Source organism: Grammomys surdaster, unplaced genomic scaffold, assembly GCF_004785775.1.
Source record: "Grammomys surdaster isolate TR1022 unplaced genomic scaffold, NIH_TR_1.0 126391, whole genome shotgun sequence".
Classification (NCBI taxonomy): Eukaryota; Metazoa; Chordata; class Mammalia; order Rodentia; family Muridae; genus Grammomys; species Grammomys surdaster.
The window spans coordinates 18,284,674-18,303,730 of NW_021621185.1; the positions used below are offsets into that span (position 1 = coordinate 18,284,674).

Genomic DNA, 19,057 nt, shown 5'->3' on the forward strand with positions numbered 1-19,057 from the left:
AGAGAGAGAGAGAGAGAGAGAGAGAGAGAGAGAGAGAGAGAGAGACATAGACCTTTGTAGATACATGCTAAATAAACCCCTCTAAATAAAATTCCAAGCTAGAAAAGGTAAACACAAAACAAAATCTTTCAATACGTTTTGCCAAACTATGTCTTATAAAGGCATGTGTGAGGCCAGTTTGGGCTACATGAGGGAGACCCTGTCTCAAAAAAAATAAAGGATGGAAAAGATTGTATTCATTTGTCCTCTGTGATTAAAGGGTTTTTAAAAATTCATTATCTGGCTGAGAATGTAGCTTCACTGTAGAGAACTTGTCTAGTAAAGGAGGAGACAGGAAGAAACCAGCCCAATGAGACAGCAATCCCATGGTAAGTCTGCCTTTCTGATTGTCAGTGGTGAGGCTAAATCAGCTTTTACACAGGTACTGCTCACTTAGAGGTTTTCTAGGAAATACTTATTAATGGATGCTTTCGTTTTAAGGACTGTGGAGAAAGAATTATTGATCTTTCCCTCATTTCCTCCAAAGGACAGACAACAAACGGTAGGTAACTTTTATTATACTGTGATTTTTAATTTAGTGCCAGATTCTGTCTGATCTTTCTTTTACCAGGAAGAGAACATTCAACTGTAAACACCCCCCCCCCCCAGCTGTGAGGAGTTCTGTATTTGTAATTCAGAGCCAGGAAGGCGGGACACCTGCTTTAGGTTAAAAGTCTACATCTTGAGAGATTATCAAGGATCAAAACCCATTTGCAGTCATGGAAAACTGTGATGGCGAAGGTCATGCCACACAAGGTCACGAGGAGACCGTGGTGACACTTAGAAAGCCTTACCGTTTTATGAAGCATTTTTAATTCACTATTACCTGGGGAAAGTACTGCAGTTCTAAATGGGAACTCGTGGGCTGTGATGTGCTTAGCGCAGAAGAGCTTGCCTATCACACACCAGACCCTGGCTCCCTTTCCTGCATTGCAAAAGGAAGGGTAACAACATAAAAGAGAACTCCTACCTCACGGTACAACTGAAATGCCAGCCCCTCACTCCTCCCTGGGGACTTCAAAATCAGGCAGAACTGAAAAGATCTGCCAAAGCTTCAAAGACAGATAAGCAAATAATCGTTTAAGAAATAGGAAAAGGTAGTAAAAAAATACATCCTGGTAGTCACGCTGGTTTCATTCAGAGTATTGGTCTCTTCCACCTCCCTCTACAAGTTCAAGTTACACCTCCTGAGAAAACTGAAAGGAAGGCAGTGAGGAAAATGAGAAGATATGACAGCAAAGCATAAGTAGGAGATGCCACAGCATATCAGGTAATATGACATCTTATGTCTCTCCCAAGCACAGAGTATGCTGTCTCTTTAAGGCATAGTACCACGTAAATACTGTTAGCTTAACTTAATTTTAAAGCTACATTGTCATACCAAAACCTGAGCTAATTAGTAACCTTTACCCCTAATATAGGTCTATCTCTGCTTCTCTATGCATGCAATACTAAGATGGTCTACACTTCAATTCTGCGCCTTTATTTTTGTATTTTGCCTTAAAAATTTAGGTAACAAATTTTACTAATTTCTTTCCTACACCAGATTTTCTCTTCTTAATTTTCTCCTTGGTTCTGCTACGTTAGGTGCCCAAGAAATAATCTCTGGAATCGCGTAAATCCAGTGAGTCTTCAGCGGCTCATACGGTCATTTGTTTATTGATGCTGGGACTCTCCCAGCTCAAGCCTGATGTCTTCCTCACAGGGTCATTTTTCCTTTGAGTATCTGGTCTCTTTTGACTTGGGGCTTTTGTCAGTATCTGGGTCTTGTGGTTCATCCACTGTGGACTGTGGCATCAGGGACTCTGTGGGGAGCAGGGAAAAGACGAAGGTCGGTGTTACCGTCTCCTCCCGCTGACATCTGTCTTTCTTGGTGGCAGCTGCTGCTGAGGTTTAGATAGGGACATCTAGGTAGCCCAGTTTTGTCTTCGGTTCACAGTCATTCAGACAGGCTCTCCCCAGTACTTGGACTACAGGTGTGTGCACCCGGCTTGGCTCCCCCGTCCGTCTCCGAGCCTTTAGCTGTCTAGGGCACTGACATGTTCTCCTGCCATCAGTACCATCATTTGTTCCTCTTGGAACAGAGTCTGAGGCTCGGCCTGTCCAAGCTGATCCCTCCACACTTTGAACCTCTGCACTGGTCCACCTGCCTGGAACCAAGGCTGTGACAGCCTCCAGCCAGGAGTGTCCCCTTGTTGTTGCTGATTGTAGCCTGCTCCCGTCTTGTTTCTTAATCCTGTCACAACCACTTGCTTTACATCTTTGGCCACTGGGTGACATCTCTGATTTTATTTCAAAAGCTTTTTTTTTTAATATAAAAAAAAAAAAAGATGGTCTTATGCAGGTCATATGCAGGGAACCCCAGCTGCTGTGAATTCACGAGTGTGACAGGTGTGTCCTGCCAGAAAACTGCATTTTACAGCTCTCTGCCCATTTTCTGACTTTTACATTCCATCTCTTTGTCCTCAATGTTCCCTGCACATGGTGGTGGTATTATATAGTACAGGATCTTCTCCCTCTCTCTCTCTCTTTCTCTCTCTCTCTCTCTCTCTCTTTGATGATATGTCCACCAATAGACTTTTGATGTTACAGTGGATATGTCCACACCCATGCATATATGGGCAGCCATAACTAGACTTAATAGAATATATATATGTATATATATGTATATGTACATATACATATATATTTATTTATTGTCATATATATAATATACTAATATATACAACTATATATTATATACTAATATATATATAAAATATACTATATATATACATATATCTGCCTCCATTTTCTCCCTAACATGTCTCCCTGTCAATACAAAACAAAACAGTGACACAAAGACACAAAGTTGGGGGTCTTTTAGGGAGACTCTGGAGGCAGTTGGAATGGGAAGATGGGAGGTAGATATGATCATATTTAATAGTATACATGCATGAACTTCTGAACAGTAAACACAAAATTTTAAATTACTATTGTATGCATTTTGTCAGTTGTGAAAAATACTCGAAGAGCTGTGTGACATGATCTAGACGCAGCTATTTTTATATTATATCTTGTTCATTAACTCGTCTAATTGCTGCTTTACTGAATGTCTCTTCTGTATATTATGCTTTTCTTAAATTAAAGCTGGTTTGGATATCACAGACATAACTTTAACTCAACACACTGGCACATACATCAGCAGCCCCAGTGATTCAGGAGGCATGGACTGCAGGACCTCATGAGTAGAGGCCGACCTAGGGCTCCAAGCCAGTCCTTGTCTCAAACACAGCTTTGTTGACAACATGGAAGGAAAGCTTTCCTAAAGGAATGTGGTGATTTTTCACATTTGTGATAAAGAAAGTAGGTGCAATCTCCAATATGCCTCCACAGGGCAGGAAAGAGTGACAAATTTCAGAGAACAAACATCCTGATTAACTAGGAGTCACCACAAGGTGGTGCTGGGAAATTAGCTTGGTGAGTGGGAAAGTCGGCTTTTAAATGTAAACCTGAGATTGTCTTAACTTGGTATGATGAAGTAGGTAGAAAACTCACTTGCATATGGCCTCTCAAACACCGTATCCAGAGAACTAGGAATATTGTATTTATTTTCAACTTTCCACATTTATCATCGCTGGCATTGACATTTCACATTAGTTAAAAAAAAAAAGATTACTTCTTCTACCATGGGAGTTTTCTACCTGATCGCTGAGTGACAGGTCTTCCAAGTAGATTAGCACAAAGAGGAAACACCTATCTGGAAGCTGTATTTTTCCATCACTCTCATGTTGAAAAGAACCATCCACCGAAAAGCCTCCTTCCCAAGAATCTTAAGTCCAGTGAGGCCATGTCCTACCTGACATTCATAGGCAACTGAGACTTAATATTAAAAAAAAAACAAATCCATTGCACAAGTGCTGCTTGTAGCTGGCTCTCTGCACTGAACTTGCTATGCACTGTTTACTGACTAACATCTAACATAGCATGCCAGGAGTATTTCAGAGCAAGCTGTGGCATTGATGTTACCAGCACTGCCCAATATGTAAGAAAGCATTCTGGGTAGAGTTGGAAGCCTCTTATCCCATAAAAAGGTAAACCACACTTAGGTTGCTAACGCAGCCCTGCACACAAGGGCCACCCAGAGCTAACTACCTCTCACTAGCCCATAAGGTAGTAGTTGTATAAATAATATCAGCTGAAGGCTGGGAAGTGAAAGTGGAAGTTACAAAATACTATTAGTTTTTTAATTTATTATTACTTTTAATAAATCCATTAAAGAGTCTGTGGTGATAAAACACCAACTTTAAAGGCAAGATGGGCCTGGGTCCACTCCCCAGTTTCTGCATAGTTTGGCAAACAGCTCATTTTGGCTGTACCAGGGGCTAAGGGCATTTGTAAATCAAAGCCACCAGGCAAGGGCTGGGTTTGTGGCCCTGAGCAAGGCTCAGGAGAAGAGCTTTCAGTGTAGTGAATGGCCAGGCTTAAATAACTTCCCAGGGTTCCTCCAGTTTTCAAGTTCCAGCATTTTTTTCCTTTAAATATTTTAGTCTATGCTGAAGTAAGTGCAAGTCTGACACCATTTTATAAAATTTTGGCCCAAAGCAAAGGAACCCAGAGGTTTCCATATGCAAATTAGTTTAGACAAACTTCCTGAAAAAAGTTAAAAAGATGAACTCTAAGGGACTTTAAGCTTCAACTAATGGAAAACCATGGAATCACGGTAGGTTTCATCAAATGATTCACAAGCTCAAAGAGTTTTGCTTTCTGTAAGACCGCCAGAGCCTCATAGTAATTCAGACAGGTGGGCTGAGAGGCGTGGCATTCAGACCAAGTGGAGAGTTTTAAACAAGGAGGAGTCTGAAAGCTACAGAGAGGAGCAAATGCCTTTCTTACCTTAATCTCCAATACTGCCATCTCCATGTGTCCCTTCCAAGACCTGAGGATTCTAGTCTGGCTTTAAGGCCAGTGATCTGTCTCCAGAGAGCTTATTTGTAAATTCAAATGTACACTGCAAGAATTACAATCAACCTGGTATTTTAGAGGAAAATGGAGTGAATCAGTTTCTTTGGGAGGAAGACCTCTAAGAGAAGGGAATGTTAAATCAATGAAGGTTCTACATTAATGCCTGGGCAACATGTCTAACACCTCCATTGGAGGGTCCAGGTAGCCATGAAGCTGTGGGAAGAGCCAGGGAAAGGAGCCTTCTACAAAGCAGCCAGGAGATTTAGAACAACTGGTCAACCAGAAGTGGTCCCGCCACCACCTTTGTCGCAAATGCAAGCCCTACAGCTCCCTACTCCGGCTACACTGCAGCCGTTGCAGCCAGGATAACACATCACTTCTAACTCTGCAATGAGTGCAAACTGTACTCATTAACTAGTGGATGCCAGTTAAGCATTGGTACCACATTTGAAAAACAGGGAGCCGAACACACTATAGAAGTTTCAGCACAGTAGTAATGCTTAACACTCAGGGGAGACCCACAGGTTTCCACCACAGCAGAATTGTGATGCCCTATTAAATGGCGCAGTAAGAAAAGTTGCATCCAGCACCCTTATGATGCTAAAACTAGAACAGTCATGTGCGACTGATTCTGAAGGGATTTCTTGAACAGTAGTTGATTCCATATCTTAAAGCAGTAATCAGGACAAGGACATCTGGTGTGTCCACAATCAAAGATTTTTCAAAGACGCCAAGGGCAGTGCTACAGGGACAAAGGGGCTGCCATGACTAATCAACCTCAGACTATCTATTCTGTGCAGAAGGTATTAGACAGGCAGGGTGGTCCACAAATGTAATCCTAGTACTCAGAAGGTAAGAGGGGCTGTGAGTTTAAGTCCAGCTTGAGAGACACAGAGAGATCATGCTATGAACAAACAGGAAAATAGTCATCTTGGTTCAGGCTTAAGCACAGAGTTCAAAATGATCAACAGAGTATAACACACAGTGTACAAAAGGGAAGTTGTTGGAGATAAATAGTTTATGCACAATTCTTTGTTTCACTTTTTCACGGGGGAATCATTAAAGCTGAGGTACTTTGTTCTTTGTCTCTTTATGGAGCATAGGTTAGTCCGTGGTTTTCTACTACATATACCACAGGAAATAATGAAAGAGCAGGAACTCTGAACTAGCCAAAAAGTCTCCCCAAAGCAAAGGAAGTGTCCCAAGGTAAGGATGGACTGCAGAGGGCAGGTTATGACAGAAGTAGCTCGAAGGAAGTGGAATCCAAGAGCAGTGTGCACTGAGCAGACAAGCAGAGAGGTCAGGAACCAGATCTGAGGAGGCAAATCAGCAAGAGCATGACGAACACTCAGTTGTCCCTCCCTTGTCTCCTAGGAGATGGAAACCTCTAGAAAGTCCAACTAAAATTTCAAGAAGAAAGTGAAAAAGCCATACATACGCTTCTAATAATGTTAACAGGTCAGGCCAATACATCACTGTGACAGGACAATGTGTTTTACAACACCGGCCAAGAGAAACTTAGGGAGCGAGTCACTGTAGGGTAACAGGGAGGGGTAGACAGTAAAGAAAAAAATCTACCTGACAGCCACAGACCTAAAAATGAGAATGGTGCTGACTTACAAATCAAGTAAAGGTTAACTTGATGCTGTTGGCCAGGTTTTGACTTACCTTGAGACAAGAGCCCAAGAAGAGCCATGTTCAACAAGGAACAGGTCAAATACTAGACTTAAAGGTGTGCCCTTTGATTTCTAGTGACACTGAAATCATGTTGCCTCAGGTTAGGTATCAGGACAGTATAGCAGCCCTAGGGCAGGTCATTTTAGCGTGTGAACAATGAACACAAGAGCAAACAAAGCTGGATCTTTCCCAGCTGGTTGCAGTGTTGAGTGTCTAACCCTGACAGGGCATTCCATCTGCTCTTAAGGGATATGAAGGAAATCGCGTTGTTTTAACAATCACATTATGGTTTAAATCATTTCAACATATCCAATCTTATAACTGTTTAAACATTTAACAGTTGCTGGATGTCACTTGTCTTTATAAAGAGAGCACCATCCGACACACACTGTTTTTCTGTGTACATAAAAGGGCCTCCAGACATTAAAAAAAAAAAAAGTGTAGTAATTCAGCTAGGCTTTCAGAACGGGTTTCTTTTTGTTGCATAGGTTTGAGAACATTCAAAAAGAAGCCACAAAAGGAAAACATGCCCCATACAGATTGTAAGTCCAAAGTCTCCAAAATAGTAACAGTGGTTTTTGCGTGATTTTGCGACATTGACTGTTTTAGCTCTTTTAAAAACATTCTGTCTACATTTTCCAGTCTTCTTTCCCCTACAACGAGACTATGCTACTTTTTTTTTTTTAAATAGGAAAAAAAGAATAAATATTTCCTTGGAAAAAGAGGAGGCCACCCACCAAGAAGGCAAGTCCTTCTTGGTTAGGCCAAGTTTGAAACTGCCAAGCTAAGCTGGTAAAGGGGTCAGTGGTGACAGGCAGTGAGGAGACTAGGATAGGGTACCAGACAAAAAGGTCAGGGGCAGGCAGGGAAAGAAAGCAATGACAGAAACCCAGGGATGGTTGTTAACTCCATATCAGACTCCTGACAAGTTTGGTCAGGGTCACAGCTGAATATGTAGGTCAATCAGTCCGTGGGCTAGTCCAGAAGGAAGTCAGGGTCTTAGAAGCAAAGATACCTGGAGTAACCTTCCCTCCAGACTCCTGAGGTATAATCAAAACCTCTGACCTGCCTAATTCTCTACCAGGCAAGGACAACTCTCTACTCCAGCCAGGATAACATATGCAGCCAACTCTGCAGCGAGAGCAAACTGTACTCATTAAATAGAGGATGCCTTAAAGCTGCTCCCCAGCTTCCTTCCCAATGTGCCCTGGATCAAAGAGTATCAGCCTCCAGGGAGTGACTGACAGCCTTCTAAACCACTGCAGAGGGGAGCTGTATAGACAGGTCTCAGACACTCTTGGGATTTCTCCGCTCCTTCTCAAGAGGCAGCCACATAAGGTGAGGATAGAGAAGAATGAAGGAGAGTTGTCCATGACAGAATGTGGTCATAATTATGATATACATGTCACAGTATGTATCCACTCCAGGATGTCCAAAGGGCACAAAGACATCCATGAAGAGTAACTGATAAGGGTCCAGAACCATGACATCAATGTCTGTACATACATGCAACAATAAACGAGAAAGAACCCATTCTTTGTTTCAGAGCTGATCAAGCTGTTATTTAAACTATAGTAAATGTACATTTGTGAACCCCTATGCCACTCTATGTAGCTTCTTAGGAGCATAGATTTCTCCTGAAAGGAACTTAGCATGCTATCTCTTTGTAAGCTGGAGAACATATGGCCCAGGTGTCTACTTCGGCAAATCAATCGAAGCTCACACACATTGCCCTGGGAGCCTGCTATGGATCTGGAGATCATTGGCTCAATATAGGAACGTGATGAAGGCTGGTTTAGCAGGTCACAAAAGCAGTACTAATGCATAGTGTTAAGTGACTGCACCAAACTTTGACAAGAACTCCCGGAGGAACACTGAGCAGCACATTCAAAAGAATACCTCAGAAGAAACACACACAGAGTTTTAAGAGAACCTCTTGGGCTGGGTGGTGGTATTTCTTGCTTTTAATCCCCCCCCCAGGAGGTAGAGGCAGGTGGATCTTTGTGAGTTCAAAGCCAGACTACAGTCTACAGAGGTCAGTCAGAGCCATGTTGTGGGGCTTCATCACACACACACAAAAAAAACCCAACTTCCTTTCCATGCCATCACCAAAGGAAGTCCCATTGGTATACTAGCCCTTAGGCTACATAGGAAGAGACAGGAGCAAACCCAGATGCTTCCTAACTCTAGTACCTGCTGCAGAAATTATACCTTATTTTAATTATTTACTTTTAGATATTCTAAGTTACAACAACAACAACAACAACAAAATAGGCCTGGCCTGATGGCATGCCCATAGTCTCAGTTCTTGGTCTCAGTTCATCTGCTGAGGCAGGAGGATGGAGAGTTTGAGGCCAACCTGAGCTGCACAGTATGATCCTGTCTCCAAAAGAGAGGGTAACAAGATGGCCTAGCAGGTAAAGGCACTTGCCACCAAGCCCGACACTGTGGTAGTAGGAGAGTCAGCCAAGCTCTGCACATTGTTCTGTAGAGTTCTCTTGTGTGCAGTGGCACAGGTACATACGACTTGTGTTTGAGTGCATAGACATACACCAGAATAAATAATAAACAAATGAATAAATGTAATGAAGAAGAAAGAGCAAGGAGCCCAGCATTTGGCCTATATCATATCCCACCAGTTGTCATATTCCAAAGCTGACTCAAAAAAAAGCTGGCTAGGTAGTGGGCTGGGGATTGAATCCTATGACATAATCAAAGTTTCCTCTAGAAGACTAGCTTTGTAATGAATTATTATGAAGACTTTTTCCTTTGCAGAAGAAAAAAGCCAGGAAGAAGTTAATATAAACCCCAAGACAGAGGGTTCTGCCAGGAAAATGACTTCCAGCGATACAAACACAAGGCAGATGTCGTAAAGGAATTTAAAACTTCATTACACATGAAATGTCTCAAGCTTCACCTGCGTGCACAAGACAACAGCCGCAGCTGGGGCTCCACAATGGTTGCCATCTGAAATTCCCAGTTTTCCCAGGCCCGTTAGAAAAGAAAACTCATCTGTGAATTAGCAGGGTTTCAAGACTTTCAAAAATTGCCAAAAGCAAAATCACTTTAAAACAGTAAGTATGTCTTGATCAAATTTAAAACAACTTTGGGGATTCTTTTTTATTCTTGGAGTATAAATTCTATTGAGTGGAAGGTCAGAAGGAATCACAATTGTGTTACATTTTCTTATTGGTGAATTTAAGAGAAGTTAAGGAGTCGTTAGAGCAATCACAGCAGTACGGCTCTGCTCACTGATGTCCTGACATCCGCATACATCCCAGCTCAAGCACAGCAGCACACTCCTGACCGGTCCTCGCTGTCGCCAGGTTTATCCTCTCCTTATCATACTTAGGTCTTCTATTACTTTTTCTGGGTTTTATACTGAATAACAACCTCACAAGTGTTTCTAAGCCCAAGGGTGGCTTTGTGCAGCAATTATTTTAAATTCTGTACCAACACATTTAAAACGGAACCTGATTTTTAAGGCTCTTGAGATTGCTAAAGTCACTTAAGATCTTTTAAACGGAAATGGAAGTTTACGTCTGTTTGCGTCTTCCCCACCTTAGTGCGTGAATGCAATAGATCATCCTTGGTATGTTTTTCCGATCGTAGACATCTGTTGTTTCTGGATAAAATATCTGGAAAACAAAAGAGACAATGTACTTACTATGCCTCACTTCTTTCTCCAAACAGTCCAGGACTGTCTTTGCTAGCCTATAGCTATTTAAATGCAGAAGGATCTCTAGGTGGTTTTCTCAACTCTACAGAGCAATGCTTGCATATAAGCCCTTGCCTGGTGGGTGGCTCGCCCCCTAGTGGCCAATCCCACAGAGGTGGGGCTCACAACCAGCCCTTTGTAGAAGGCTGGGTAGTATCACTCATGTGACCTGTGAGCCTGAGAAGGAAACCTTTTAATGACCACTTTATTACACTGTTAAAATCCTAAATATTTATATATAATTCATGAACATTTATGCAGATATTTTCTGCTTAAAAGTACACAAAGGCTGAAGGAAAACTACCTATACTCCATGTTTCAGACTGTTAGCATCCTGGTAGGTGCTTGCTGCTTTCTTCTCTCTCTCTCCATATATATATTTAAAAAAAAAACTTTATGCATGTGTGAATACCGGTGTATGCAGAGCATAAATCTTCTGAAAGGATTTACTAGAAGCTGAATATTTTCCCTCCCTTCTATTACTCTATGTGTACATAATTTCTGATGAATACTGATAATCTTCTCATACTTCTGAACCATAGCTTAACTACTCCCCATGGCTGAATGTGTATCTGGCTCTCCGGTCTCTCCCTGTCGCTGCACTGAACACCTTGCATCTATATTTTCAGAACAGCTGACTCTTCTCCTGGATGACCATCTAGACATGGATTTACCAGACCAGACGGTTTCAACATCAAGGCTTTTACATGTATATCCACACTGGTTTTTCCCTACGTTTGAAGCTACAAGCTTGATAAGAAACAGATTTCCGAGTGGGGTACCAAACTTTTATTTCTGAGCTAGGAAAAAAAGTGACTAATTGAGCTTGACGTCTCTAACATTAAGATAAGCACATCATCATCACTTGCCTTCAGTAAATATTTTATACAGCTTGACATTAAATCTAAAATTAAGTCATGTACCATATGGTAGCACTTTGATACTCGAGTGCAATTTTTCCACTGGACATCGGAAAAAATAGAGAAGAGTGTTTCTCAAGCGAACAATGTACCGTATAGTTCCTGTGTGCGTGAAGAAACGTCTGCAGCCTGGGAAGTCTCAATGCCCTTCCAGCCGTCCCCTAACACATTCGCTGTCAAGGTGTTGGCGAGACAAGGGCTTCGGACTCAGAAGACTGTGTTTGGGTTTAAAGTTCTTAACGACTATGGTTCTTGCTTCACACCTCACTGTATTGACAGCTAATTCTCCCTAGGCCCCTTTCTTCACACAAGAACCTTCTACATTTATATTTCTCCTGGGAAGTCCTTATGGAAATGCCTTCCTGCACCAGAGAGTCAGAGTCAACTTATAGTTCATCAGACCGTCACACGCCACTCCACGTCTCTAGCCCTTCATGGGAAGCTAAACACGGAATGGGCACTAAATATTGATAAATGAAGGAATTGACAGCCATTCTCTACAATGGACACTCAGGGCCTTTATGATATCATCTGTCAGAGACTTCATGGTGAAAGTCAATGTTAAAAACAGTTTGGAAAGTTTCAATCAAGTCTTTCCCATGTCATGAAACTGCCCTAAATCAGATGTTTCTTCACCAAGAAAATTTCTAGTTGAAGTTCTTTGTTGATTTACCAACCAATCCCTCACTTAGCACTTGATAAGTCAAAACTAATGCATTTTAAGTGGCAACCAGTGTTCAGAAGGGAACAGCATTTAATGTTTCAGGGACTGGTTTGAATGAAAATGGCAGAGAAAATTAAATGTTGGGAATTTTGAGGAAAATAAGGCTGAGACAAAAAAGAGCATTAGTACAAAGATGTTGAAGACATGCCACCATTTGGATGCAGAGAACTGAATCGGTGACCTCTAAAAGAACAGCCAGTGTTCTTGACCACTAAACCATCTCTCCAGGCCATGTTATGGTGGTGTTTTTGAGAACTGAGCCCAGAGCCTTATATATTAGCAAAGTGCTTTACCGCTGAGCTGTGTTCCCAGCCTATTTAGGTAATATCTTTTTTACCAGCAAACCTGGCTCAATAGGAAAATAATAACATGGGTATTTACAGGCTAGCTTTTCCCCTCTGTCTCCTTGTCTTCAAGATGACATCTTATAAATCATCTCCTTAAAGTAGCTGTGCAGACTATGCAATGCAAGGGACTGTGAGCCCTGGACACAAAGGAAAACATGATAGATCTCAAGGACAGCAAACCAACCCCAAAAGGTGGCTCACCATATGATTCCAATAATATTTAAAAAAATCACAAAAACGGCAGTGATGGAGAGCACTTAGCGATTGCCAGAGATAACCTGGGGGAGGGATGGAAGATCAAGTCCACTTCCCTGTGGTGACTGTGTCTGGAGAGCAGTAAGGGGCACACAAATTCATTCATGGGCTAAAACTGTACACCCAGAACAATACACTCAAACACTTGCAAACAAATGCATGTGAGAAAAAGAAAAGCTGAAGAAAGCCAGTGTTCTAGTTTATATTCACACCCCAACAGCAACTCAGGGGGAGAGCTCATGTGATAACCTCACTATTCAGAAGCTGAGGCAGGAAGATTCCACAAGTTTGAGGCCAACCTGGGACAGATAGTGAATTCCAGGGCAGCCTTAGTTACATAGAGACTCTACCATTTAAAATGAAAAAATAGAAAAAGAGAAAAGAAAAAAGAAAAAGAAACAAAATATCACACATAAAATGCTCAATTTTTATCTAATATGGTTCTACAGTTATAAAATGTCAGTGCTGGGGGAAGATGAATGACGGGTACACAGTGATAAACTATTTTTGAAAGTTCCCGTGATCCTATAATCCTTCTGAAATAAAAGTAGTCCTACAATTTCCACCCAGTGTAATTTCCTCATTTCCCCCATCTGCCTATTTTGTCTCTCTTTGAATTTACCAAGTGCTGAATGCTTGCTGATTGAATTTTATTTGGTAGATCTATTTTAGGAGTACGAGCTACAAGCCTCTAACCTTTCAAATTTAAAGTGAGACCATGATTTATAAGAATAATTATAAAAATAAAAAATGTGGGCCAAGGAGATGGCTCAGCGGGAAAGAATACCAAATCCGTAAGCCTGATGGCCAGAGTTTGATCCCCAGAAACCACATAAAAAGCCAGATGATGTGGAATGCAGCTGTAATCCCAGCGCTCTGAAGATGAGGTGGGAAGTGGAGACCAGAGAATTGCCTGGAAATCCACAGCCCAGCTAGCCTGGAATACGAAGCAAAGACGAGAGACCTTGCTTCAACAGGTTGGAAAGTAAGAACCGACTCCTGAAAGCGGTTCTTTGGCCCCTCACACCCTGGCCCATGTGTGTCTGCATGTGTGGACACATGTTCATGGACACACAAAATAAATTTAAAAAGTCAAATTACAATAATTTACAGAAAATGTACCCAAAGGAGCCGACTACCTTAAATTAACTCTCAGCTGAAGCTGTTTCTAACCTTGTTTAATTTAGACACACTTTTGCTTGTGTGCTTTGTAGCTCACCCCTACTTCATTGTGAATTCTTGCCACATGTGTTCCTGGGCTTCCCACATCTCAAGCCTGCAGAGGCATGTCTCAGCCTGACCAATCAAAGGGAGGTGCTTGCCTTGCCCTGACCTTTTGTCTTCCTGGGTTAGCATGTGCTATTCAAGAGCTTACCTTGGGCAGCCCAATGGCCTCCATAGCTCTTAACCACTGCACGGTGTTATCTGTGTGTCGAAAATGAAGGCCAGATTTCTACAACATAGGAGAAAGAAAAAAAAGGGAGATGAGATCACACAGACAGTGAGTCATTTGCAATATATATTCTCATGACCAGAATGCAATTCAACTGTGCTTCTTCAAGAACGGTCATGGATGCTCACATAAAACAAATCCAGACACAACAGACAGACTAGACAGGTTTCCGGTACCACTCTCGTTATCTGTGATAGGCTACGATTCACATTTCAAGGTAATTCTGAACTTGGATTTCAAACACCATGTAATGTTTACCACACACCTCAGCATGTTTTATCAAACATGTATGCACAAGTTCATGTTCGCATGGCAGAAGATCTTGGTAATTATGACTGAGAAATCTAGCAATTTCAGGTAAACTAGATGGAATTTTAACTTTAAGTGATTATTAGTTTCTTTCTTTCCTTCCTTTTCCCTCCCTCCCTCCTTCCCTCCTTCCCTCCCTCCCTCCCTCCCTCCGTCCCTCCCTCCTTCCTTCCCTTCCTTCCCTTCCTTCCACTTTGATATTAGGTCCTACTATGTTGCTCTGCTGTGCCTAAAACTTGTTATGTAGCCTAGGTTGGCCTCAAACTTGGGGCACTTCACTAGCCTCTGCTTCCTGAGTGCTAGGATTGCAGGCATGCACCACCACAATCCAGCTCTACACGGGATTTTTTAAAAAGCTAAATGCTTGTTTGTTTGTTCGTCTGTTTTGATTGTGGACGTCTATCTCTACAGAAAACCTGGAAGATATGAAGAGGAAAGTACAAACCATCCTATAATGCAGAGCTACTTTCAGTATACATTCCTTACATTTTAATAATAATCCTGGCTTTGTACAAGAAGGAAATATTCAGCAGAAATGCCATATGACCTTTTTCTACATAATAAAAACAGTCTTTCTGTGTGTCTTTCCTTTCTACGTTACTGTTCTAATCAGACTGCCACTTCATGAAGTGATATCAAGTACTGAGCCAGAAAGAGCCTTAAACTAGCTTGTATTTTTCATTTAATGCATAATAGAACATAATCTATTTCACATTCATTTTCATTTCATGAAATGAGTATGCAAAAAATAACTATAGCAAGTTTTATTATATAATTAACACCCAATGAAGAATAATCACATTCAACAAGACTGGCTCAGTCTGCCTTCTATGAGCTTCCGAAACTGAATAGTTGACTAAAGCAAAGGTGTTCTCATTGCTGTTAGAAATTACAAAACATAAGCAAATTAATATTCAATGAATGCTTAATAAAAGTCACTAGTCTTGATTGCACAATGTGTTTCAAGCACTTTATGTAAATTATTTCTAATTTTCCAAACACCTTTCAGCATAATTGCTAGTCCTACTTTTTAAATATGGGAAAAGGCAGGTCAAAAAGATAAAATGATTTGTCTAAAGTTAAGTGGCTCAAGAGAGCTTGGATCCATACATGATGGGGTCTCTAAAACCTTCTGAGTGCTGACACTACCCTACCCACCACCCACCCCGGGAGTGGGATGAGGGAGGGTGGGAGAGCATGAAGTCTAATGATTTGTTACTCTTCAAAGGGAGGAAATCAGTTAGGGGTTCTAAAACAGCTGGGAATAGAACCGAGTGGGGGAAGGGGGAAGAAAAAAGATAAATTGGATAGGAAAGAGGAAAATATAAAGTCAGTCTTCTGTCAATGGTCAGGATATAGTATCTGTTTATAACACAGCAGCATAAATGTTTGCAGAATTCCAGCAGTCCTTAGATAAGGGCAGTCTGTGACCGTGGGAGAACAAGACAGACGCAGTGACTGAGTCTGAGCGGAGGTGTGGATGAGGGCCCCCTGCACACAACTTAACTAAAGGTTTTCCAACCCACCTTGCAGTGATCATGGAATGTGATGTAGTCTGTGTTATGAACGATGATGTGCTTCCCACTCAGGCTTCTGTGTAAAAATGGCCACTTCCTGTTAATACCCAAAAGAAAACTACATCTGCATGTTCTTAAGTTTGTGTTAGCATCCCCCAGCAGAAGCCACGATCTGTGCTGAGACCGTTCCTCCTTCTCTTTACTGTGTCCTGAGTGTCCATTTCTTTTCTTATTCCAGTGAGTTAATCAAACAACTTGAGTCAGCTCGAGTTCTGGCAATAGTGGTTTGGGCTGCAACCATCCCAAAGCATGTCGTGAAAAAAAATCAATTTCTTTTTGTTAGTGGTCTTGTTAGGTAAGTAATCTCAGAAAAGATGCAAATCCTATTGTGCCTTCCTTCCTCAGCCTTAAAATGCTATTTTGAGCTGGAGAGATCACAATGAGAACAAAGAGAAAGTCCTTAGCAGCAAAGTATAGCTGAAAACACAGAGGGCATCAGCCATTACATCCAAGACACGCCTTGCTAGGCGAAACTTTCCCTCACTGTAAGGTCAGAAAAAGGTCCCCGCTTCATATACGGGAACAGACTGACAGGGTGGGCATTTCTATAGAACTCCAACAGATTTCCATTCCTCAGCTCAAACATCTGAGAAACACTGACTTCAGAACCTAGAGCCCCATATTCATTTGTTTAAAACCTATGTTTCTGGGAGTAGAACTGTCTCAGTCTATAGACTTGCTTCAACTAGCATGAAAGCTGGTTTTCTAAATGAGCTCACAATAATCTCCTCCATTGTAGTTCTTTTAGGAACCCTTTAAAAAAAAATCAGTCCTACATATTAATACGTGATGAAATGACATGGCTATTTTTAACCAAAGACGCTTCTGTCTAGCTAACGTGCTTATATTTCATGTGGAACAATATATTCTTTCTTCTAATTTCATATTACAGGTGTGTGCTCATTTTCTATTACTGAACTGATTCCCTGCCAGGAAATGGAGTTCACCTTGTTCCAATCACATAGATGAAAAATGATTCAAGTCTTCTTTGTATCTAACTTCCTGCATATTAGAACCAGAGTGCTTTGGATCTACAAGATAGTCCAGAACTGTAACAATTATCCCACAAAGTTTATTTTATAGATGAGGAAACAGAGGGTAAAAGTGTGCATGATACCCCAAATGGCATTCATGTTGAATGTAACAGACTTAGAGTAAAGGCTCTGTGATAGACAGCTTTGTCAATTTACCACAGTCTTTAATCACCACGTAAGAAACTCTCACTGAGAGATTATCTAGATTATCTACCTAGGTTACATTAGTTGGACCAATGGGCATGTCTCCTGGGGGCACCTTTGATTAGGTTAATAGATGTGGAAGACTCGGTCCACTGTGGGAAGCACCATTCCCTGGGCTTGTGTCTTAGAGAGTGGAGAAGATGAGCTGAATAGCTGGCATGCAAGTCTTCGTTTCCTTTTGTTCTTGAGTGCGATGTGACTAGCTGACTCAAGTTCCTGCCACCTTGATTACCCCGCTATGCTGGACTGTAATCTCGTATGGTGACCTAAAATAAACCCTTTCTTCCCTAAGTTGCTTTTTGTTGGGATAGATTATCATACTATCAGAAGTTGCTAAAGTAGAACAGGCTCTCTGTAGAACCTCAATTCTGAATCCAGACACTGGTCATGCTGCTGCTAACAGTTGTTAAGACTTAGCCCTCAGGGAGCACACTCCAGTTACTCAGCTTTTCAACCACAGACATGACCTGGGTTTTTTACTAAGACCCCTCTCAAAGTGTTCTTTCTGCACTCTTCCCTGACCATGCATGGATGAGGTGATAGTTAACACTGACTGTCAACGGGACAAGATCTAGAATCACCAAGGAGACAATTCTCTGAGTTTCTGCATTAGGTTAACTGAGATGGAAAGACCCACTCTAATATCCTATGGCTGAAAGGCTTGGGCTGAATAAAAAGGCAAAGCAAGCTGAGCACCACAGAATTCTCCTTTTCCTCCCTCCTTATTGCAGATATGGTGTTACCTGCCATCTGTTCCTTCTACCACTATGACTTCCCCACCATGACAGACTGCCCCCTCAACTGGGAGCCCAAACAAAGCCTTTCTTAAGCTCCATTTTAAAAGGTATTTTGTGGCAAGCTATATATTTATATATATAGCTTTCCTCTCATTCTAATCTCAGAGTAACTTTTCCAACAAAGAAGTCGAGTTCCTACTCATTGCCACTACAGCTGCATAGTGATAGCGTCCCCAGTCACAGACTGTGACATCAGAACTGCTCTGCTCTTCTCACCTAGAACAGGGCACAGGGCAGGTGCTGCTGAGTGTCACATAGAAATGAACTCTACTCCATACAGAAGGAATGTCCCTTATCAGATGTCCTTGGGATCAGAAATGTTTCAGACTTCAAAGTTTTCTGAACCTTGGAATATTTGCTTAGTTGTTATCAGTTGACAATCTTTAGTCAAAAAAAAAATCTAAAACCAAAATACTCTGATGTCTAAAATCCTTTGGTTCTTAGAGCTTCAGACTCCAGACTGTTTCGGAGTTTAGATTTTCAAATAGGGGTATTAACCTGTGCATGCGTCTCTTTTAGAACAACTTCACCTTCGTGTCCTGCATTATCACTTTTATGCCAATGCCATAAAAATTCCATTTGATGCCAGTCTATTCAAGCAATGGCTCTCAGAGCTTACTACAACACAAGATGCTCCTATAGGTGAATTTCCTCAGAAAATTAAGAGATGGTACTAAACGCAGTGAGGGGCAAAAGTTTAGTTTGTGCACACACTCATCAGGTGGCCCTGCAGTAGGCCCTCAGAGGACGCAGAAGGTTAGACTTTAAGCACCTTGAGTGAGTTCCAAGGTGTAGTGGCTTGAATAGGAAATGTCCCCCTTAGGTTCAGGCATTTGAATACTTGTCCCCCTGTTGGTGGCACTGTTTGGGAGGTTTAGATGGTGGGGCCTTGCTGAAGGAGTGTCACTGGGAATGAGCTTTAAGAGTAAAATGCATTGCTATTTCTTGTTTGTTTTCTCTGCTTCACGCTTGGCATTCAGGATGTATGCTTTTAGCTTCCTGTTCAATCTGCCATGTCTAATGCTTGTTGCCATGACTCTATCCTACCATCACAGACTC

General features: G+C 41.6%; 1 protein-coding gene across 1 annotated transcript in view; it reads right to left on the reverse strand.

The window, feature by feature from the left end:
• Window positions 1–19,057, reverse strand: part of Iqgap2 (IQ motif containing GTPase activating protein 2) — a 266,744-nt gene that overhangs the window by 114,230 nt on the left and 133,457 nt on the right. Inside the window, exons 4-5 of the mRNA XM_028760064.1 lie at window positions 14,000–14,077; window positions 10,222–10,298 (exon numbers count right to left, since the gene is read on the reverse strand). Of these exons, the coding sequence (XP_028615897.1) occupies window positions 10,222–10,298; window positions 14,000–14,077 (155 nt within the window). The remainder of the gene's footprint in view (window positions 1–10,221; window positions 10,299–13,999; window positions 14,078–19,057) is intronic.